Source organism: Bactrocera latifrons, unplaced genomic scaffold, assembly GCF_001853355.1.
Source record: "Bactrocera latifrons isolate USDA-ARS-PBARC rearing strain unplaced genomic scaffold, ASM185335v1 scaffold_222, whole genome shotgun sequence".
Classification (NCBI taxonomy): Eukaryota; Metazoa; Arthropoda; class Insecta; order Diptera; family Tephritidae; genus Bactrocera; species Bactrocera latifrons.
Genome location: NW_017535764.1, coordinates 328093 through 352604, shown reverse-complemented (window position 1 = coordinate 352604; position 24512 = coordinate 328093). Strand labels below are relative to the sequence as shown.

General features: G+C 34.0%; 1 protein-coding gene across 3 annotated transcripts in view; it reads left to right on the top strand.

Moving 5' to 3' along the window:
- LOC108968629 (flocculation protein FLO11) overlaps nucleotides 1-24512 on the top strand; it is a 128834-nt gene that overhangs the window by 84565 nt on the left and 19757 nt on the right. For all 3 annotated transcript variants that reach the window (XM_018932756.1, XM_018932754.1, XM_018932755.1), the window contains one exon: nucleotides 19018-19280. In XM_018932756.1, the coding sequence (XP_018788301.1) occupies nucleotides 19018-19280 (263 nt within the window). The remainder of the gene's footprint in view (nucleotides 1-19017; nucleotides 19281-24512) is intronic.

The window sequence follows — 24512 nt, the reverse complement described above, 5'->3', positions numbered from 1 at the left end:
GTTTCTGCTTTTTTTCGTTTAGGTCTGGAGCTCGGAGAAAGCAGGGCGAACCTGTTATCTCCGAGGTTAGAAGCCCCGGGGGGCATATTGGCAAATTTTTGATTTGTGTCACTGACTTTTTAAGCGCGGCTTAGTTAAGTAAACAACAAATGCACGTGTTATAATACGAATAGCGGTGGTAAACAGAATTGAAAACAAACGCACTGTGTTAGAAACGGAACTGTTCACGCTGAGTGATAGTCGGAGACTGGTGTGGAAAATTCAAATATTGTACGGAAAGAAAACTGGTTTTGATATAAATGACAATAGCTGAGGATATCGACTAAGGAAACAATTTAAGCAACACTGTTTTTTAATGTATCGAATATATGTATATACTGTGTTTCTGGACTTGAATCGAACGAAAGTTACGTTACAGAAGGCTCAATCTCAAATATTAGAATGTTAATTTTGTTTAGTATTATGTAGCATGTCATAATGCTAGGACTTATACCTGAACAACGTTTACAAATCTTAGCAACCGTAGCTACGAGTGTACACGTAGACCGTGGAGGGTCTGATTTGCAGAACGACTTGGTGCAAAATACAGCTTGTGCAAGAACTGAAGACACTCCACCTTTCCAAGCGATATCTCTCCGCTTTATGGGCTTTTGATAACGTCTAAGAAGATCCGACGTTTTCGAATTTTATTCAGCGATTAGGCTCAGTTCTGTCTCAATAAATATGTAATCAAGAAGAGTTGTTACATTCGGGACGAAGAGCAACCTGAAAAGATTCAAGAGCTGTCATTTCATCCACAAAAAACGACGCTTGGGTGTGGTTTGTTGGACGGTGGAACCATCGGTCCATTTTTTTGCAAAAATTATGCCGGTGAGAACGTAACCATCAATGGCGCCATAACAGACTATTTGATGCCTAAATTTAAAGACCGTGATTTCAGGAATATGTAGAGTCTAAAGTCTACGCGAACAATCTCGCTTCTATTCAGGAATTGGAAAAAACATCACGCATATCATTCGCCAATTACCAGTCAAAATTCTCGAACGAGTTATCGAAAGTTGAACTCAATGAATGGTTAATGAGACGTTGCCTCGGCCAACATTTGAAAGAAATAATCTTCAAAAAATAAAAGCCAAAGAATGCTATTTCGAAAGATAACAAGCATACCCCATTCCTTTTGAAGATTCTGTGTTTTTTCTTTAAAAATGTAGGTAACCTCGAAATATACCACCCTTTATTAAAAGAAAACCAATTTTCCAAATTTTTGACAAAAGCAAACTCCATTTTTCTTATTAAAACAAAACATTTTTTCATATCGTTTTCTTTGATGATATATTAAAATATTAGAATTCAGTAAATTGCATTTATTTAATCGCGATGCCGACAACTCTGCCTTATTTTTTGTTAGATTGAAATCTTTTATTAAATTATTGAAATCTTCGGAGTTGATGACACGTGATACCTTTGGTTAAATTGTCAGAACGAATTCGGAATGTATCGATATAGATCAACTCCGTGACGGTTGACTGTTTTGATAGAGTATTTGATTTTCCAACACATGTACAGGAATGTCGAACGCAGATCAGAATAAAAACTATTCTTGGATTCTTTCTCTTGAGTGAATTAACAATGCAAAACAAACAGTCTGAAGTCGAAGGCCGACATTGTATGCGAGCGAAGATCAAAAAAGGTCGATCTTAAAGAACAAATATTTTCGATTTGCAATCGTGCTTTTCCATTTTAGTAAATAAAAAGCATTATGTTATTTTTACATGCACATTTGCTTGTGCTTTTAGACAAAAATTTCGTTAAGTCCGACCTGTAAATTTATTGATTTTTTTTCAATATTCCAACATAAAACTACTCAAAAAAATTTTGGTAGTGTTATGAATGATTTTCATTTGATTTTCTTAAGCAACAATACTGTTAAGTACTTTTTCATATTCCATTTACTTACTTACTCAATTTTTTCAATCGCCACGCGAACCAAGCGGGTGAACGCAACTCCCAAGTAATTATGCATACTGATCGTACAGAGTAGCGTTAGCCAGACGAGGCGTTAAAGAATTTTAGAAAGTCGACTAGCTACTTAGTTACTTAATGTGTTTGTTGGATATGGGCTTGTGAATGTTTCTGTTTGCCTTTTTATAAATGCATAAATTAATACATTTTCAAAGCAATTTGAGCATGGAAAATTTGCTGTGGAAATGTGGCTATTATTCATATGTAATTTCTATGCACAATTACGATTGCCTTTCATGCTACAAATGCAATCGTATGTCAGTATAAGAATGTGATCTCTTTTGAAATTTAACGACGAACTATACGGTAAGTTTGAAAATTCATTGATACTTATTTTGAATATTGCGATATATTTCACTCTTCTTCAGATATATATACTTCCTCACTAGTATTCGAGAAACTCTGAAACCTCCTCGGAAATTATGCTTCTAACATATGTTCTAAAGGAAATAAAACGCTAAAGAAATAAATTTAATTTCTCGGAAAACATCCAACCGAGTCTTAAAATCTGGTTAAAAATATTGTATTTAGCTTTCTCCATAATGTGTATCAAGGCTTGCAATTCCTGTTATAACTTTTTGCCTGCTTCATGGTTGTTTGCTTTGACAATACTGTGATAATGACGTTAATAATTAAAAATAAATATTTACCAAATATAATGGTATTGATTAATATTAAGAAATTATTATATCTCTGAATCTCTAGCTTACGCGTCATACCCAAAATTACATATTTTAATGAATCTTTTGTCAATGTGAAATTAAACGTCTAATAATCTCAATAAAAATATGTACTCTCCAGCTGGAGACTTAGCGTACATTTCAATATTTTTCCCTCTTCTTCTTCTCTATTACATCGAAATTGCTGAAAATGAAACCCTGCATGTGGCTTATACTTGCTAATTCACAGTATAACAATACCACTCTAGAGCAAAGGAGAGATGTGCTTTTGTTGTTGGTTTCTTTTGCGTATAGCTAGTTTTAAGGTGAAGCTAACAAATCGTTCTTAGTTTAGTATTATATGTACATGTAGTACGTATATGTAAGTAGATAAATCAACTTCGTCTCTTTTACCTGCGCACAAGTGAGAAATATGAAAATTAGCAGAAATTAGTAGATTTTAAATGGCATCTTAAGTTTGGCGGGGGATACACCAATGTTGTGGGATATGAGTAATAATATAGTATAGTGACATTATCTGCACTGTTATACAAAAAAAATTGTATAATAATAGTAAGAACGAAAATAAACACGAATGAGTCAAATAGTTTTCTTCTTCTTTTTTATAAGCGTAGACATCACTTACCCGGTTATAGCCAAGTTTACAACAGCGTGGTAGTCGTTCTTCCTTTTCGCTGCTTGGCTCCATAAATCTTTCGCAGAACTTTTCTCTCGAAAACTCCTCAGGCCGATTCATCAGATGTTGTTATCGTCCATGCCTCTGCACCATATAGCAGGACGGGAATAATGAATGACCTATATTCTTTGGCTTTTGTTCGTAGAGAAGACTTTACCTCTAAATTTCCTACTCAGTCCAAAGTAGCACCTGTTGGCAAAATGTATCCTACGTTGAATTTCGAGGCTGACATTGTTGTTGCTGTTAATATTGGTTCCAGTATAGACAAAATTATCTACAATATTGAAATTATCTTCAAAGTAAATTGTAGACAAAATTATCTACAATATTGAAATTATCTTCAAAGTCGCGAGTGCGACGACTGATTGTTTGATGACAGTAGATAGTTCGTCTTGCCCTCGTTCGCCGCCAGACCCATCTGTTCGCTTTCTTATCCACTTTGGAGAGAGCAGAACTAACGGGGCGGGTGTTGAGGCCAATGATATCAATACCAACGTCATACGCCAGCACCTGTACACTCTTTTAGAGATTGTACCTGTACACATTGTATTGTACACACTCGCATACACTTTTTACTTCAATAAAGAGCAAGTTGCATGCTCGAGTGCTCGCAGCATTTAGTGCCATTTTAATTTAATATTAAATCGAAACCGAACATACTATAGAACATTATTTTTAGCATCCATATTTTTATACTCTCGGTACAGAGTATAATAGATTTCTTCACCTAACGGTTGTTTGTACAATATAAAAGTAATCTAGCTGAGTAAACACTATATCCTAATCTATAAAGTGTCATAATTAAGCTGCACTATATGATACAAAACTGGAATATTTTTACGTTTTACAAATTTCGAAAAAATTACCGTATTCCAGCCCTCTAATCAAGAGCAAACTTTTTTCGGCACCTCCTCCCATTGTCTGAAAATATTTGAAATTTGATGACAACATCAACTACTCTCCTTATAAAGGTTTCGTTGAAAACTGTTCAAAGTGCGCTCAAAAACCAAACCAAAGGGCTTCATGAAAGCATGTGTTAAAATTGAGCAACGACCGTGTGATCTCCACCTTTTAGGTGAAATTCAAAATATTAGTTTGTCCAAAAAGTCTTGCGGTATTTATATTGAATTTTCAATTGTTCAAAATTTTTTTGATAAATCTTGCCCAGCTCTTGACCGATGCTTCGGCTGCTACTATGCCGGTCTCTTTCGACCAATTCAGTGATTTTGTCGCAATTTTCGACGACAGGCCTTCCAGAGCGTGGCGCATCTTCGACCACCTCTACACCAGAACGAAAACGTTGAAACCATCGTTGTGCGGTGGAAATGGGAACTGTATCGGGTCCATAAACTGCACAAATTTTGTTGGCGCATCGTAGTAGTACTTTTAAATATGCCGTATTTTCTCTTTATTTTGCTCCCTGTTTGCGACGCTATAATTCACGAACAACTTAAAAGAAACGAAAATCAATCAAATACGTGTTATGAAACGACGTGAAATGAGCTTTCCAAAAAGGTATAGCATGACCCGATGCGACGAATAAAACTAGAACTACGCGCTCTCAGCGCCAACTAGCGAAAATACCGCAAGACTTTTTTGACAAACATATTTTCCTGTGTAGACTTATGCCGAAAATTGAAAAATCGGGTATGTATTTTCTCTTGTCTCCATATGTCCGAAATAAATATTTTCGAACTTCCGAATGCCTTTATACTACATACCGGTCTATATGTGAATTATCTTAATGAGAGTATAATTTTCCAATAACAGGGGTTCCCTTTCTGATTTGGAAAGGATTTTCTAACTTTCTGTTAACCTTATGCCTTATATATTGCTCAGTATATGAAATACCTTATTGAAAGTAATTGAATATTTTTATACTCTCGCAACAAAGTTGCTAAAGAGAGTATTATAGTTTTGTTCACATAACGGTTGTTTTTAAGTCCTAAAACTAAAAGAGTCAGATATAGGGTTATATATACCAAAGTGATCAGGGTGACGTAGAGTTGAAATCCGGATGTCTGTCTGTCCGTCCGTCCGTCTGTCCGTCTGTCCGTCCGTCCGTGCAAGCTGTAACTTGAGTAAAAATTTAGATATCATGATGAAACTTGGTGCACGTATTTCTTGGCTCCATAAGAAGGTTAAGTTCCAAGAAATATCAGAAGGAAGCTGCATCCAGGTTTTTTTTTTAAATTGAAAATGGGCGTGGCGTCGCCCACTTATAGACCAAAAACCATATCTCAGGAAGTACTCAACCGATTTCAATGAAATTCGGTATATAATATTTTCTTAACATCGTGATGACATGTACCAAATATGGGTGAAATCGGTTCACAACCACGCCTGAAATCTCGATTATCACTTTATCATGCGAGAGTATAAAATGTTCGGTGACACCCGAACTTAGCCCTTCCTTACTTGTTTTGTTAATAGTATGTCCAGATGCTAAAAATGGGTATTGTTTTCAGCTCACACCTGAACTTAGCCTTACTTTACTTGTTTTTTTTTTTTAGTATTTTTGAAGAACTTATGTTTATTTCTAACAAACAGCGTGCGAAATGTGTGCTCGTTCTTTGCATTTATGTAGGTTATAATGTTGGTATAATTGGTATAAGGAAGTAATAGCGCTGCGGGTTGTAGAAATATTCATCGCGGGGATTAGAAATAGTGTTTTAGCTGTTAATAGCTAAATAATAATAGCTATAATAGCCAAAACGCGTGAAGGTCATCGGTAATAAAAGACAAATGACCAGAAATAGATATGTTAATAATCGTAAATGAAGTAAGATAATTAATTAAGTACAGGAACGGAAGGAATAATTGCTAACTACAATTAAAATATAATATATTGTAAAATTTAAAGGTACGAGAAATAGTAGAAGTAGAAGTAATAGTAATATAATTACATATAGTAAATTTTATAAGCTGACTTATGTAAATATTAGTTATTATTTTTCAATAAGAAGCTTATCTCACTCCAATCTTATACCTAAAGGTTTATGTATAAACTCGTACACTTATTTTTTTTTTTAATATAAAGTCTTTACCGCTTTCTATTCACTCGTAGACATTTCGTTGGAAACCGAAAACCTTATAAGTCCAAATTTTATTTTATGTTTAAAACTACTTGTAATATTTTGTTTGTAATATGTTTATTCTTTTTCCATAACCAGCATATTAAATTAGTGAATTTTTTATTTATCTGGTTTTTATAGTTGAAAATATTATAGCTCAAAATCTGCATACTTAGCGCAATTGATTTTACTTACTTATTTCTTTCTGGTCCATTGGGCCAGTTATGTATATTTCATATTATATATACAAGCATATATATATATGTATTTAGATCGCAATAGTAATAAACGCTTTTGATTTCTTCATTTCTAAAGACCATTTTCGAGCGCATTGAATTAATTTAATTAATCAACCAATAACGCTTCAAATAAGTTTACAGGTGTATGCGCAAAAATAAGAGAATAGTCACATCCATATGTATAGTATACAGGGTGGCTGGTAAAAGCCGCTACCAAAAAAAAAATTAAATAACTTTTTTTCTATTTAATGAATCTGATTAATTTTTTTTTTATTTTGCTGATTGACTTTTACATTTAACAAAAATGGATAACTGGGACACTGAAACAAGAATTTGGATTGTCCGCCGCTATCATGCACTGGAGTCCGTAGTTTCGGTTCAAAGAGAGTATAGGCGCACGATTGGCGGCAATCCTCCGAGCAGATGGACCATAATGAGACTTGTAAACAATTTGGCGAGCATGGGACAGGCAACAGACAACCTTACCATCGAAACCCTTCAGTTCGAACGGAGGAAACAATCGCTGCTGTAGCTGCTGCCACACAAAACATGTGTGTAAGCAGACAATCATTACAGTCAATTATGCACAAAGATTTGGACTTATTCCCATATAAAATTCAAATGGCCAACAAACTGAACGCTGCAGACTTGCCGATTCGCTTGGAATTTTGCCAGAAGATGCTTCAAATGGTGGAAGAGKATGGAAAAATGTTGAACTGTCTTTTCATGTCTGACGAGTCCATTTCGATTTAAACGGCAACATAAACAAACAAAATTGTCGAATATGGAGTGCTTCCAACCCACAGATACTGCATGGGACGGAATTGCATACACTTCGTGTCACACTGTGGTGGGCAGTTTCATCACGCTGCATTGTCGGGCCCTACTTCTTCGAAGAAAACGGTCACACCGTTACGGTGACATGAGCATGTTGAGAGAGCTTTTCTATCCAGAATTACGCCGAATGTGAATTTCTTTCAACTCTGTGTGGTTTCAGCAAGATGGTGCAGGTCCTCACATAGCCCAACCTGTTATGACAGAATTGCGACGAAAATTTCCCAATAAGCTGATATCTAGAAACTCCACATTCCGTTGGCCACCCAGGTCGCCTGACCTTACTGCACCTGACTTTTTCTTGTCTGGTTATTGCAAACAGGAAGTCTTCAAAGCAAAACCAACAAATTTGAATGAACTAAGGCAATCCATTCGAGAAACAATTGCGGCTATTCCTGTCTTAACTCTCCAAGCAGTAATGAACAACTTTTTGGTAAGATGCCGCACATGCATCAACGAGCAGGGGAGGCATTTAAATTCCATTATTTTTAAAACTAATTAAGCTATATTTAATAAAATTGAATGAGCTTTAACATGAATAAAAGAAAACTTAATTCCATACACTGAAAAAAAAAATTATTTGAGTTTCTTAATGTAGCAAAATTCATCAGCCACCCTGTATATGTAAATATGTGTAAGAAGCTCATTCATAGTTTCACTATTCTTCGAGTTCGTTTAATTAGCTTCGCAATCAGCGATAAACATTGGGTAATTGCGACATTAGCATACATGTGTATATGCGTATGTATGAGTCCATTTGTGTCAGTGGGCTGATGTGTTGTGCAAAAACCGGAGACTGCAGACACGAACTTACTCGCATTGTTTTCTATTTTTCAATTATTTCCCATAACCAAAATCACTAATTGGCTAAGATTTCTGCATGTTCACGTATTTATGTTAGAGTTCATGCAATAATTGCATTTTTCTAAAAAATAAACAGCAACGTGTAGCTACTATTTTATTTATTTGAAACTTGAGTACTGTAGTTGGTGTTCGTTTTAGGTAGACGATCCCTTTTAGTTGAGTTGTTTGAAGTAATTTTTTATAATTGTAATATTTGCAAAAAAAAATTCAAATATAAATTAAATTTAGCGCATTTTGGAGAATATAATATATAAAATTTTTTGTGAAGGTCATAAGGAACATATAAAAATAATTGAAATGTAAAGACATTCACATTATCAACAAAAATTGCTTTTTATTCTAAAACTTTATTAAATATATTGAATTTAAAAACATTACAATTTAAATAATACTATTATTTAATTAAAAATAAATTTAGAAGCCTTAGAATTTATATCAAGTCAATATAAGTCATAATAACAATTGATTTATAACATTGTGAAATTAAATTAATATTTTCCAGAGATTTATATAATTTATAATTTTATAGTTTTTTGGAACATTTTATTTTTGGAAACAATAAATTTTAATATGAAATGTGAAACCAAAATTAAAAAATTGTAATTAGTTTTAAAGGAGTATGTCCACTATAGAACTACAAAAAAATATGTGACTTTTCGTTTATACTGTGTAAAGTTTTAGAAATAAGTTTCAAGTTGATTTGTAGCGGAACAAGCTTTTCAAACTTTAAGCGTGTATATGTAGTTAGCCCACCCCATGCTCAGCTATAGTAAAAGTTTAAACGGGATTTTCTCAAAACCGTTTTTTCCAATTGGCGAGACAAATTTAAATTAAATTTAATTCAAACATGCATACCTACATGCACACACACATATCTTGGTAAATTCATTAATTTTTTTAATGCCAAAATCAACAGGAGGTAGTATTGTCTTTTCCCGGCTCGTTAATATGAAGGAACTTTTTTGTTTAGGTAGGTTTTTCCTCAAGCTATATATAAGGATAAATGCCCCTTGAAAGTTCATAATATCTGTAAGGCTCGCCGGTTCCAGTTTATAATTACAATATAAGAAACCGTGAGCTACTTTTAAAAATAAAATGATTAAACGTGCGCGAGAATTTGAGTGTACCAACGATCCGGATATGTTCTGTTACATATGCGGTGATTATACTCTTGTACGGCATCAGCGGCAGTTTAGAGATTCGATCCAATCTATATATTCAAAATATTTTGGTATTGAGTCTAAAAATATTGATAAACCATGGACTCCGAATATTTTGTGTTCCTTGTGTCGAATAATATTATTTCAATGGGAATCAGGATCAACAAAGTACGTATTAAAATTATGAAACTATGCTTTATTTAGTAGTAATTTTTAATTTTTCAGGCGGTACATGAAATTTAATGAACCAATGATATGGCGAGAACCTACATGCCACTCAGAAGATTGTTGTATTTGTATGACAAAAGTATTTTACTTTGGAAAATCAAGAAAAGTGATTTATGCTAACGTACCTACCGTTTCATTGCCAGTTCCACATTCAGCTGAAGTTGCGTATCCAATTTCGTTGTCAACAGCAGTCTCTGAAAGATCATCTGAATATGGGAAATCAGTTGTAAGAGATTTTTAATGGAAAACGAGAGAAACGTTGTATTACAAGCGCAACTAAACGATTGGATTACAAATTAGGAATTATCCAAGGAAAAGCTGAGCTACATGCCTCCCGTAGGCAAGAATTTCAATTCGTGTCACCTCATGTTAAGGTGACATATTATAGAAATCGTCACGAACCATTTGCCAAACACTATACGAAGGAAGACAGTGTATGTTATTGCAAAGACATTTCAGGATTATTCAAAGAGTTTGGTCAACCGTATGATTCCGAGAAGTGGCGATTGTTCATAGACAGCAATAAACTAAGCTTGAAGGCCGTATTACTGCATAATGGCAACAAAAAGCACTCGATCCCGATCGCGCATGCAGTAAACACGAAGGAGACATACGAGGTAATGGAGAAATTGTTAAAATTCATCAAATATGAAGAGCATGATTGGAAAATATGTGCCGATCWTAAAGTYGTTGGAATGTTATGCGGTCTACAAAGTGGCTACACAAAACACTGCTGCTTTCTCTGCAAATGGGATAGCCGAGCTCGTAAAGACCACTATTGCAACAAAGATTGGCCGAAAAGAGTTGAGTTTACAATTGGTGTGGATAATATCAAATACGTCCCACTTGTAAAGAAGGAAACAATCATTCTTCGACTATTCAAAACTTATTTAATTGAATTATATAAAATTTTATAATTTACTTATTTACATTTTCTTTTTTCTGAAGTCGTAAATATGTCTTTAAAAATTCATTTTCTGCATTCCCATTTAAGTTTTTTTCCGGCAACTCTCGGAGACGAAAGTGACGAGCAAGGCGAAAGGTTTCACAAGCAAATGAAATTAATTGAGAATCGATACCAAGGTTTCCGGGACGGCGGTATGATGGGTGACTAAACTAAATAAACGACAAAACAAAACACATAATCATTTCGACTATAATGTAAGAACATCAACTTGAGACAAAAATAATACACTGTTTTAATATATATTACTAATATATAAATAAATGAGTTTATAAAAACTAAAAACGACATGAAAATTGACGTTTTACTGAACAGAAACAGCGCATAGCTAGATATCCGACCCTAACTTTACACACTACATACGTATATACGTATACATTGACTTTGCGAGATTTATATTTATTTGATCGTGTACAACTTTCCTATTTATCCATGGATTTTGTTCGTTGGTAGTTTAGTTTTTCATAAAGAAACAGGACTTCATATAAAATATAAAAAAATTTAAAAAATATCTTTTGTTTTAAAATTTTTTCCTTGCCAAAGTTTATTTTTTTTAATTTTTTCATAAAAAAATTTAAAAACACGAAGTGATTAATCAATTTCTCAGAAATTATAAGGCCTATGGAAAAATGGAGTAGACATTATTTTTAGGAAATTTCATTCACTTTTATTTTCTATAATTTGGAGGAAGATTACTCAACTGGTCAGTGTGATATATATGATTAAATGAAGACACCTTTTTTTGGATCGAATAACGGTAAATTGCAAATATCTCAAAAACGTATCCATAAAAAAAAGTTTACTCGATTTTCGAAATCAGCGAGCCATTTCACATACAAATTGGATAGTGGCATCCGTGGAACAAAAAACTAATTTAATTCCCGGTTAATTTATTTCCCGCTATAAATTTTTCACGATTGCAGTCCACTCTTCTTCTTACTTAATTCACTGTCACAAAACTTTCCTTTAAAAGTTATTTTGAAATACCCAAGCATTTGCGCAACGAAAGAAGCATTACAAAAAATCAACAGTTAGCTATTTTTGGTTACAACAACAAAGCAAAGCCACCTCAACGATGCCACACACGTCCGACCTAATTCTCAAGCGATTCTAGCGTAGGAATATGATAAGCAGACTATCGATAATTGGCTATTACACGAGCACTCCTACACAGAGGTAAATAAAATCAACAACAACAATCGCAATCGATGAGCAAGAAATGGTATGGAAATAAACAATATAAAGGTAATTACAATAAAATAGGTGAGTTGTGAGGACAAAGCGAAACAGTGAGCTACTCACGTTATAGTATATGCATACATATATATTTGCATAAATGTAAGCGACAAATTCCAACGAACTGCAATATACATAACTAAAGTCCAAGAGAATTCAAAATAACAAGAAATAAATGCAGAAAATCAAACTGCAAAATGTTATAGTAAGGAAGCCAACAAAAAGCTGAGAAATAAAAACAATATTATACAGTTACATCAACTTTTGCAGTATTCACAACAGCAACGATTCGCTGAAATACTACTTACATGCTCACTCGATTGTGTGTTGCGAAATTTAATTATTCACCGAGTGTATTTTCGGTTTTACTTGAATGTAAGGGTACACTTTGCGGCCACGCTGAACTTACCACTATACTTTCTTAAAATATTTTTAGGTCATTTTCGATCGTTCCGGATTTTCTAGAATTTTGCTTTTTTGTTTTTATTTTTAGTAATAACAAGTCTATTATATTATATTATCTAATTAATTTTATGGTCTTTAATTTATCACGTTTAATGAGTAAAACACAAAATAGCTATTCTTTGCTCATACAAAAGCTGCCGATTTTATTGTTTTTAAAATAATAACGAAAATAAACTTCGTATATCAATTTAAAAAAAAAAACATTAATTTCAATTATCGTATAAATTAATTCTTCTTCTTAATTATAAATAGTAAATATTCTTAAATTGAGCAATAGAAACTGCTTCAAAATATTTACAGTTGGGTTGTGAAGCACTGTTGCTGTAGCGTAACCTCTTAATTTAGCATTTATATTACTAAACTAAACTGTAAACTGTAATATAACTGATAATAGCTGCTTTTTCTGGATATTTATATTTTTTTTATACCATCAAAGGTTGTCAGAGGCGACGTCTGACAAAATACATCCAAATCATAATTATAATATAATTTTTCTGCCGGGGAGGATGCGATTTTTGGAAAATTGTATCGAAAAAGAATAAAAATGTTTTACGAAATAGTAGAGGAAGAAGCGAAACTTCGAAACACTGATGAAATTATACCCTAATAAAGACTAATTGCGAAATGAAGCCCAAAACCAGACTCCCATTGTCCATAGGTATCCCTCCGAACCTTTCAAGTCGAGGTCATTACCATTATACAAGGTATGTTCCAAAGTAAACAGGACTTTTTGAATCTAGCGCCCCTAGTGGCGCCATCTGTATGTCGACTGGTGTGTTAGAATCTGCTATCTTTATCGATCGACCAGTGAGAATATCTTGACATTTGATATGTAGATTGGAAAGGTGTGTGCACGGTTTGTTTCGCGTAAATTGACTGACGACCAAAATTGCTCAGAATCCAACGTTTGAAGGACGATTATTTGACCAAAAATCACATTTTAACCATTAAATATTCCTCGTATTCACCAGATATGGCACCGTGCGACTTCTTCCTTTTCGGAAAAATGCATTTGCTTTTTCTTTTAAAAGCCCTGTTTACTTTGGAACGTATCTTGTAAGTAGAAAAAGAGCTCCTAATGAAGGATAGAATAAGAACGTCAATAGGAAATAGTCGGTTTTGGGATTTTCGTACGTGAATCTTAGCTCACATATCTCGTTATTAATCTATAAATCTATGGAGGGCCAAGTAATCATTAGCCTTAGTATTATGTTAAAATAATTGTTAAAGTGCGAATTCATTGTGAGCCCTTTTTGCTGAAGAGTTCGAAAAATTTAATTAAATTTGGTGAGAATAGATAACTAAAATATTAATCTGAAAAAAAAAAATACTATAAAAACTAAAAAATAAGTAAGATTTAGAAGACAAATTTCCCTCGGCACTTTGACCACAAATGAGAGAAAGGCGCCAAAGTTGTTCAAATTGTGACAGGTATTGAATTTAATAAATTTTTCCACATAGTAAAGGAAAATTATGTTTACAGTTCTAAAAAATTATAATCAAATTTGTAATACTAGTCCGTTAATTGATCCAAGTTGAACAGAAATAAAAGTATAAACCATTAACAAAACAACAATACCAAGTAGTAAACGTGAGGAAAAATCTAAGCCACTAAGAATATATAACATTATAATTGCAAGCACACCTAATAAGAAAACTGACAAAAAATTGTAAGGCTTATCTCAAACAACAAAACTAAAAACAAATTGTTGGTTGCCGTTGCCCCACAAATACAATGACTTATGACATTCGGCTGGTGCAATGTTTAACAATAATACGGCCAATAAATGAAAGAAACTGCCAATAACAATAAGATTTTAATTTTTATTGTTTTTATTTTGGCGCAAAGTCAAGTTATTTAGCTTCTCGCAAACGCTTTTCAAATATCAAATAGCTCCCAGGTTTGTCCGTCCCCAACGAAGCCGCCATGCTTATGGTGGTGGCGGAGATGATGAAGCTGACGATAATGTTGGTATTGGGGTTGTTGGTGGGAGTGAAAACGGCAATGGCGGCAGTTGCACGTTGCAAGCGCAATTCAGCCACTGCCCTGTCAAACCATAGTTGTATACATAGCTTTTGGTGGCTGGTATTTTCACTTATTACATTCGAGTGTAAATGCTCGCTAGAGAGAAGAAACAAAACACTGCGAATATGCTATATACATATAATATATGTATGTATAGTAGTGATTTGTGGCAACAGAAGAGGAGCGGCTTGGGCTAAGAGGACCGAAACATTATGAAAAATGTAGAAAAAGTGAAAAGTTCATGTTTGCTGACGACATAAACAAATGAAAAAAAAAAACAAGCACAATGGGTAAAGAAGGATATGGGCGGAATGAAATATAGCAAAACAGAGTTTAAAGAAATTTATTCAAGTCAATGCTACAATAGCCCACATTTCTTGGTTCACAGAATTATGTTAGCTAAAGATGATTAAATGGACACTTTAAGCTCTTGAAATTTATTTGAATTTTTTTATTTCCTGCCGAAACTATTAACTATAGCATTACTGCTTCCGTATACAGATTTTTGTACTTCTCCAAGAGCTGTCTTTACATGAAGTACGTTTTTTTAGAAATAACAATTGCCATTAAAAAACTATAAAAAATAAGTAATAACTTCAGTGGACGAACTTACAAACTTCGCTTAATTTTCCTCTATTTTCAACACAGATTCAGGACTGGTTGCGATGGAATTTTGAGCCGTTTTATATATAATTTTAGTTAATAACTGATTGTTCTAAAGTGTGTAAGTTGTCAACATGAATCTTACAATCCAGGTATTTTTTCATAATCCTAAATTTTAAAGATTGATAAAAAAAACTATATTCGTTACGGCTTAGACAGGACCCAAATACTGGGCTGCGTTTTGGTTATGTAGCGCCAGCTGTTGTAGGATCGGTACTTCACGTAGTCACTAAGGGTCGTTAGTTTCACAAAACTACCCCATATTTTACACCAGGGTATACAAATGAATACTAAGTACTGCACAGAATTCCATTGGTGAAGAGAAGTGTACCGGCAGTAGCTATGGGCTTCTCAACCAAACGAATACTGAACAACAAGCGATAGAGTCTCAAAAAACCGTGCCAACAACCGAGAATCGAGTGAAAGATGGCGAGATAACCAAGTATACATATGTTTGCATGTTAGAGCTTTATAAAGCGGTTTGTGGCAAGCGCGCATCAAGGCAAACGAGCCGCAAAAAGCTGAAGCACCAAAAATGCATTCAGATAAGTAGACAAACAAGTAAGAGCGTTAAATCTTCAGAACATATGTGGTATGCTTGGTAGGCAAGTGAATATGCTAGCAAAAAAATAAACACACAAAACAACAACAATTTTCGATGAAGCTGCAATATGCTGATGAGACACGATAGAACGAGTTATGTTCGCAGCGACACAGTGCAATTGCAGAAGACAGGTCCATAGAAGGCAAGGCAGAAGACGATATCATTTTTGCATGAAGAATCTAATAAGGTGTGACAATAAATAATAGAAGAGGCTTTGAATATGAAAAATACACTCGTAAGCCGGGGCACTGGAGTTAATAAACTACAAATACTACGTACAAAGAGTCACTTTCAATTCGAGATAAAGAAAACTAAAAAATTCATATACATAATATATATCATATGTATCATAAGATTTACTAGCTTAGACCGATTACTCTCCTCTTGGTTTGTGGCTAGCCGTAAAGCAATGAAACTGACAAAGCTCACTACGACGAAATATAGTCGATCTTGGATCCATCTATCGACTCATGGAATCCGTGCTGTAGTAGGGATAGTTTCCAAAGTACGCTGAATAATATACTTAACATCTTGTTACGTAAAATTGACTCCCTAATTGCTTAGTAAATAAGTCACTCAGATTTTCCAATTCCTTCATCGTGTCGAAGAAATAAATAGGTTTAATGGAAGCTAATTCATATGCTAAGCGTGATAACCCTGCCTTTTATCTTTCTATCAGCGGCAAGAAATTTCTACAAATCATTTTCCCACCGTTGGTAGCACGTAAATGTAGCACGGATCCACCATGTGTTAGTAAATTTAAAGTACCTTAACTTTATACCTTAACTACAGGTTGTAAAGAAGACGAAAGATCGTAAGTGAGCTCAAGAAGTTTTGCAGAAAATTTCAAGCCTGAACTTTTCGATATTTTACTTAACTCTTAGGTGATTTCTACATCTACTTATCTAACTAAGCGACTCAATCTAAATTTAAGAAAAAGTTATATTCTTTATATTTCAAATAATTGTCGGCGGCTTCAATGAAGATTCCTTATTTATTACTTCAAGTCCACATCACTTCATATTACACACTACAACCGCTTCTAATGAAGTTAGCACAAAAACTCGCGTCAAATGAGCGCCTCTGTAACGAACCCCGAAAAATGTGTGCAATAATGCGCAAGCAAATTATAATTTTAATTAAAAATTATATATGTGCGAGCAACAACATTGTTATGATGGCTAAAAATAAATATTATATTTATGCTTTTACCATCACGCGTGAACATTTTTTGATGTAAGAATGTAAATAGAAATCCATTTGTTGCGCTTGTGAGTCTCATACACGCTTCGTAAATTATTTAGTCAGTCAGGTAAAGTATTCATTTCCCGCAAGTAAATCACTTGCTTAGTAAGGCAGCCAATATATGTTAGTGAATCAGTCTATAGCTCATTTATTGTTAGACCTATGTAGCTTCATATGAGAATTTAATTATTGACAATTGGACAAGGTGCGAATTGCACTTTGCAGACTTTATTTACATGGCTACTTATGATTCACCATTACTGAGCGAAAGAGAGTATGGTTGAAGAGAGTACATCATTAGCAAAGAGAACAACAGTATAAAACACAACACAACTAAGTGAATTTTGACTAAAAACACCGTAAAGAAATTTCATGGTGAATTTTTTTAAAGAACTCATCACACTGAATTCTGGGGTAATGCTGGGGTGAAATAACGCAGTAGCAAATTGTTGAATGTTGAACCGTTGGTCGAGCATGCTAACGTTTCGTTAAATTTGTGGTAGTAATCGAAGGTTCGAATCCTCAACTCATAATTGTACATGTTTTTCACGCAATTATTGCATATTATTGTAGTATAGAGGGGCACCTTCTTCGTTTGGCAGGAGTTTTTTAAAATCGTTTCATGATTAAAGACTCTAATCAAAGAAGGTAGATAAAATCGTTCCTTCCTTTCCGCCGTACCTGTGCTGACCGACAATTGCTAGGGTCTGCAACGGGTCCCGTATAACAGTTTGCGAGGGAATATACTTTTTTTAGCAAATAAAAATTTTATATTTTATTAGAATGAATATGAAATCTGTTTGAAGAAGTTTAAATTTTGTATTTTCATGGAAAGGTATCTTTGGCACAAAAATATGTATTAATTACTGTTTATTGTCAAAGTGAAGGTTATATGTCAACATGCTGACTTAACGCGACGCAACTATTATATAACTTTTGACGTTTGCTTTGTCTACTTGAATTTATAAATGTTTTGGCAGTGCTTGCCAAATGCTTGTTTTGACTCTAGATTGATGCGGTTTTGACATTGTTGTGATTGACAAAGACATTGAATTGTAAAGTGAATTAAATTGCCATGAAATCGAAATAATATAAAATATAGATAATGCGTGCAGTAGGAATGAAAAATTATACATATATCAAATTATCACCCCGAAATTTTGAAAAGTAAAAATTGATAAGATGAAAATACGACCATATGGATATCATAATATGGATTAAAAATTTAAAGAAAAATAAAACATATTTTCAGGTGAGCTGCCACCAAAATTAAATTTTTTAATTCAGAAAAATAATATAATAATATAGTGGGAAATAGTTATTAAAAAGGGGTTGCCACCTATAAATGAAGTCATTATATTTAAACTGAAAAGTTTTGAGAAATTATATTATATTAAATTTTAACCGCAGCAGTTCTCACTCTCATTAATGTTTTACCGTAAGCAATTCTCATCCGGAGCACTCATGTATTTGTTTGCATTCTAGGAATGTTCTATGTTTTATTCCCAATTGGTTTTATTTAACATTTTATTTTTTTAGCTTTTCAGCCTTTCGTTCAGTTTTACCCCTAAATGATGTACTTGAGTTTATACCTTAATATTGGGGCAATATTAAATTTGATTACTAATGAAAAGAAATCTGTAATTATTTCCATATTTTCTGCCAACACACAACCTATACAAATCAGCTAAAAATATTGTATAAATCAGAAAGCTACAGCATTCAATGGACAATGCTTTCTAATGACTTTCAATACACAAAATTACATATTCCATAAACCAATGCAAATATAACATTTTAGTTAAGATAACCACACCATCCATTTGTAGTTTTTTGTTTACTTCCAGTTCGAAAGCAAATCTCTTTTTAACCGTAATCCATTTCTTTTTCTTACTTTGCGCAAATCATTATATGTTTACTCCATTGTTTAGCATTTAATTAATTTTCTATTTGCTTATACATTTTCACTTGAATTTATTATGCTGTTTATATTGTTGTTTCTTATTTTATCTTTGTTTGCTATTCATTTATTTGCAGATACATCGGGCTACTATTTTGCCACACCCAACACACAGACGCGCTTTGTGCCATCCGTTGCGTTCCAGTCGAATCGCCAGCCAGCGCAGGCGGCTTATTTGACAGCGTCACGTGGTGGCGGTAATGCGTTGTCCAACAGTGCTTACACCCAACCGGGCTCATATCAAGAGCAGCTGCTATTCATAAGCAATGACGGCAAGCAGCAACAGTCACAACAACTGGCTTCATCGGTGGCATATTCACCGTTTGGTGCGCAAATTTCGGTGAGTCATTTTAACCCTTTTCCGTCTCAAAGTTTAGGGCGCGTCGTGTCCATCATTTTTTAACCACAAAACGCTTAATTCCACAATTTTGAGACATCTGAAAACATAATTTTCATATCATGTGATAAATGTTATAAACACTTATTTATAACTGTATACAATAGCATTTTAGTTGAGAGAATTATAAATAAAAAAATATGCTTTGCCTGAAGTTTTTTCCTAAAATATTGTACATCACCAACAGCACGATCAACATCTAATCGATTAAGTGAGAATTTCGGTACACAAAATATACATTTCGAGTGAGTTTAAATAAACAACAAAACATAGAAAATCCCATAACTAGATAGTTCTATGAACATAAAAAATCCATCTACATTTTTTAATAAAGATTTTTTTGCCAACAAATAAATGAGATTTATACTTGAATGAGAATTATATAGAAACGCTTTTACACTGGTTAACACAATTAAAAAATTTTTTGTTTTTTTGTCACATGAAAGCTTTTATAAAATTTTAAACGTACTAGGGCTACTAAACAGTGATAAGTAAATGAAGAAATGTTAACACTGTTTCCTTTGATTACGCTTCTCCATTAAGGAAATGTTCCGATGGAAGCGCTCGCCTTGTACTGCCATTTTACCAAATTTTTAAGGAGATATCACCATCTCATAGCCTTATATGACACTATAAGTTGATTTAATTTTTTACTTTCCGATATATGATTTTGTAGAAAATTTGGAACAACGTTCCCAAATCAATTTCAAGAAGGTTTTCCTGATCATTCAGTTTTCCAAAGCTCTTTAATTTTTGCCTTTCTAAGTTTATGCAACTTCTTTTTCAAATATGCAGATGCAATACCACCTCTAAGCATAGTTTTTGCAAAAAATTTATCATGCCAAGCTTTTTGTGCAATGATGGTTGACCGAAGATATATTTGGATACTGGAAAGACTTGGTTGTATTGCCTCTTGTTTGAGTCAAACAAAAATAGCATTCACTTACATGATTCTTTGATTTCATTAAAAATATTTGTTATCATTGGCAAATCTCATATGTCTGGGTTCCTGTTAAGTCCGAATAGCAGTCCCACATACGTTACACATTTAGAGGCAGGAAAAACGACGTTAAGATTTAACGTCGATTGCAGCAGTTATAAAATCCAATATGTAAATGAAGTTATTTAAAAAATGTCAGAAAAAAACTGGGCTTTATTAGAAAATTCGTGTGTCAAAAACAGTGCTTACAAGTGTTATCAATAGTTTTAAATAGGCAATGTAAGTAATAAATTAAGAGGAGAAATATATAAATAAATGGTCAGATTGATGAGATGAATCGATTTAGACACGACTTCAATTAGCTGAAATCCCCGATAATCGTCAACTATATGGCTGACATACAACTAACAGATAAAACTCAAGTCTTTAAGTAGAAAACTTGTGAAGTTATTTTCACAAAATTCGATGTAGATTATTATCCAAGACATCAGCAAAACCCCCGAACATATTGTTCAAATCGAACTACTATAGCTGTCATCCAAATTGACCGATAAAAAACAAAATAAAGATGCATGAAAGGGTATAATTTCATGCTATCAAAAATTCACGTGTGAAGATTATTAGAGCTTCAAACGAAGTTAACTTTTTTTCTTGTTTTAAAATAATTTCCAGTCATTAATCTGTATGATTGTTTCAGTTACAAATTTAAAATTTCTGTTTTATTTATTTTCATATTTCAGTCAATTACTATTTACTTACACTGCACAGCAGATCTCTGTTAAGCAACGATGATAAAGATGTATTACAATCAATTAGGAAATCATGCGGTATCAGTCAAATCTGTCTTTAGACAAACGTAATATAGATACTGACTAAGATACAAAATTATAATTATCGAAATAATAGAAAGTGCATACTGTCTTACCACATCGATACTCTAAAGTAAAAAAATGGACAAAAAAGTAATAAGGAAAATATTGAATTAGCTAAAGTGCAATCAAAGAGAATAAAAAACGAAATTTACCAAATAGTGAAAGTTCATCATGTGAGGAACACAATGCTCGCGACAGACTGCAGCAGCACGACAGTGAACTGAAAATGGCGTTGTGAATCCTACTACATGAACGTTTGTGAGAAGGCAGCAACATAACAATAGCCAGCATGTACACAAAACAACGCAGTTGTCCATTTTGCATGTACACAATTTCGTTGTGGCCATACTAATACCTTGTACTTCAATGAAATTTTAATATTTTGTTCAAAGTGATATTTTTAAGCAAAATATAAGTAAATAGGTAAATTTATTTGTTTTAAATTATAAATTGTTATTATAAACGATGTAACAGAGCTATTTTATGCTTTTATTTGTAAAATAACGTCGGGTTTGTTAGAGCTTTGAGTAATATTATATTTTACATATTAGTGGCATCACCACTCTACCTCATCTTTCTATCTTCCATTCTACTGTCAACTCTACTGTCGTCCTACTATCGTTGGCAAATATAGGATAAAATTGAAGTTAGCGAGAACGACAACTGTCGGCCTGCCGTCGTGTAGTCGTACAGCTGTCAAAATGGGTCCGTCCATAAGAACGTGTGTATTTTAATATTTGACAGATGTCGTTTGCAGTCTGTCGCGAGCATTGTATTCCACACATTAAATAAACGAAGCAGCAAGCAAATATACTTACATACGTATATACTTACATATATACCTACATACCCATATATATCTATATATATATATGTATAAATATATGGTTTCGCTTTAGGGGTATATATACATGCATACCTACATATGTATATATAATAACCAATGTACCAATATTGAACACGGCTAATACGGCCACTCAACTTGACTGAGCGACTGGCTAACTGAATAACGAATAACGGAATTTTGATTTCAAAACCAAAATTGTTGCGCGAGACGAAGAAAAATTCGTTGCGGACACGCAGCGGCAGCAATTGGCATGCACCGACCACTGTTTGAGGTGGACCAGCAGTCCAATGGTTACGTATATATTTATACAGTTACTTACATTGTTTACTGACATGCATGCATAAGAAGGTATATATGTACATACATATGTACTATATATGAATATACACGCACAGCGGCTGACTGACGCTTAACTTCGTAGCACATTTATTCGTGAGCATACTTTTTGCGTGTACCTATATGTATGTGTGAGTGTGTTTGGCTTTACGTTTTTGATATAGTTTACCAATTTGGGAAATGTCGAAAAAACTAGCTGTGTACGCTTTCAGTCAGGTGGAGTAAGTTAGGAATGAGCTTTTTTAACCCTGGTCGAGACCAACGATCTGATACACTTAGTCGAGACTAATGGTGCTTGGCTAGGCCGTAGACCTAGGCTTGTGTTTATATACATTTTTATGGAAATACGTGTTGTATTTACGCTCATAAATGTAGAATATATGTATATAAGAAATGTAGAGCATATGAATAATTTTTGAGCTTTTTTATCTAAATGGTCGATTTCTTTGCAAACTACGAAAGCAGCCAATCCCATCACATCCAACAAGTTGCAAAAAAGGCAAATGTCCATCGTTTCGTTGGCCGTTTTGTAGTGTAATGGGTAACCATCTGAACCATGAAGTCAACGCCGGCCTTTGTTGAATTATAAAATAAAATTGCTTCCGGTTTATTGGCTTCACCTTCACAATCCTTTGTGTAGTGTAGGGTTGAAATCAAATTGACTGCCTTGTTCTTTTTCGGAACATAGCTACAAATCGAAACGAGATTATCGTGAAACCCGAAAAGAATAGAAAGCAACGGACGAGGCGGATTTTTTTCAATTCTTCGGGTAAACACTTCTTATTGGCGCGAATAGTACCGACGGAAGCAAGTTCAATGGTAGCCAATCGTTTGGCTCCTGTCAGTGTTGTGAAAAAGTTATCACCTACTATTGTTCTGCCGGTGTCTTCGTACCGTTTCACAAGTTTGAGCAATACATTTTCTCCTTGGTTCACTTCACGCTCTCCGATATCCTTTTTTCCATTGTACAATATACCTTGCAATGGGTCTTTTGTTTGTGAGTCACGTGCCCACCAGATTCTCATACCGTATTTGGTTGGTTTTGATGGTATGAATTGCGTAACTTTGTCTTGCCACGATACGGAAAAAATTGCTCATCAATCGTTACATTTTCATGCGGCTCATAGTTTCAGTCGAGGTTTTCATTAAAAAATTCCATATATCGCGAATTGCGGCAGTCTTATCAGATTGTAGTCGGAATAAACGTATGCGGCCATCATCAAAACGGATATATCGCGTCAATAACTTGAATCGTTTGAGTCGCATTGTCGCTTGAAAGATGGGAAGAGCATCTATTTGCCACAAAAGTGACAAACTGCATATTACTGTGCGTTACACCAGAAACAATAAGAATGCCAAAAAATGCATCAAGTTCGGTGCTAGTGAAAACCACCCAAACTTTAGGTTTTAAGGTTAGATTTTCTGAATTCCATTTACAAATTGGCCTCTTCTTATAACGGAATGAAATATTGGTAGTAAAAAACTGTTTGAATACCTCAATGGGAATAGAGTTTTGTTTCTTCCAGGCTTAAAGCGCATATTATTGAGTGCACGAGTACGAATTGCTTCATTAGGCTCTTTTTTTAATTCTGGCCCATCTTTACCGTAGTAAGAAGTTTCAGTAGCAGCTGGAGTTTCACGCTCTTCTTCTTCTACACCATCCATTACTTCCTCTTTGTCGCTACCTAATATTTCATTTGGCTCGATTTTGATTTCATTTTCAATATCCGATGCATGTTCAAATGGCACATAATCGACATCTCTATCTCTGTCATCATCATTGCTTTCGAATGAATCCACTTCTTCATGCACAACATCATTATTTTCATTTTGAATGTCATTTACCAATTGATTGACTGATATTAAGCGAATCATAAAAATCGGCATTGATGTTTCTAGAACGTAATCGTGTATTATACACAACCAAAGCGAACAGAATAATAAAATACAAGATGCGAACTGGCGTGAAATATGCGTATCTTCATAGTAATCTGTGGAATACAATGCTCGCGACAGACTGCAAACGACATCTGTCAAATATTAAAATACACACGTTCTTATGGACGGACCTATTTTGAYAGCTGCACGACTACACGACGGCAGGCCGACAGTTGTCGTTCTCCCTAACTTCAATTTTATCCTATATTTGCCAACGATAGTAGGACGACAGTAGAGTTGAC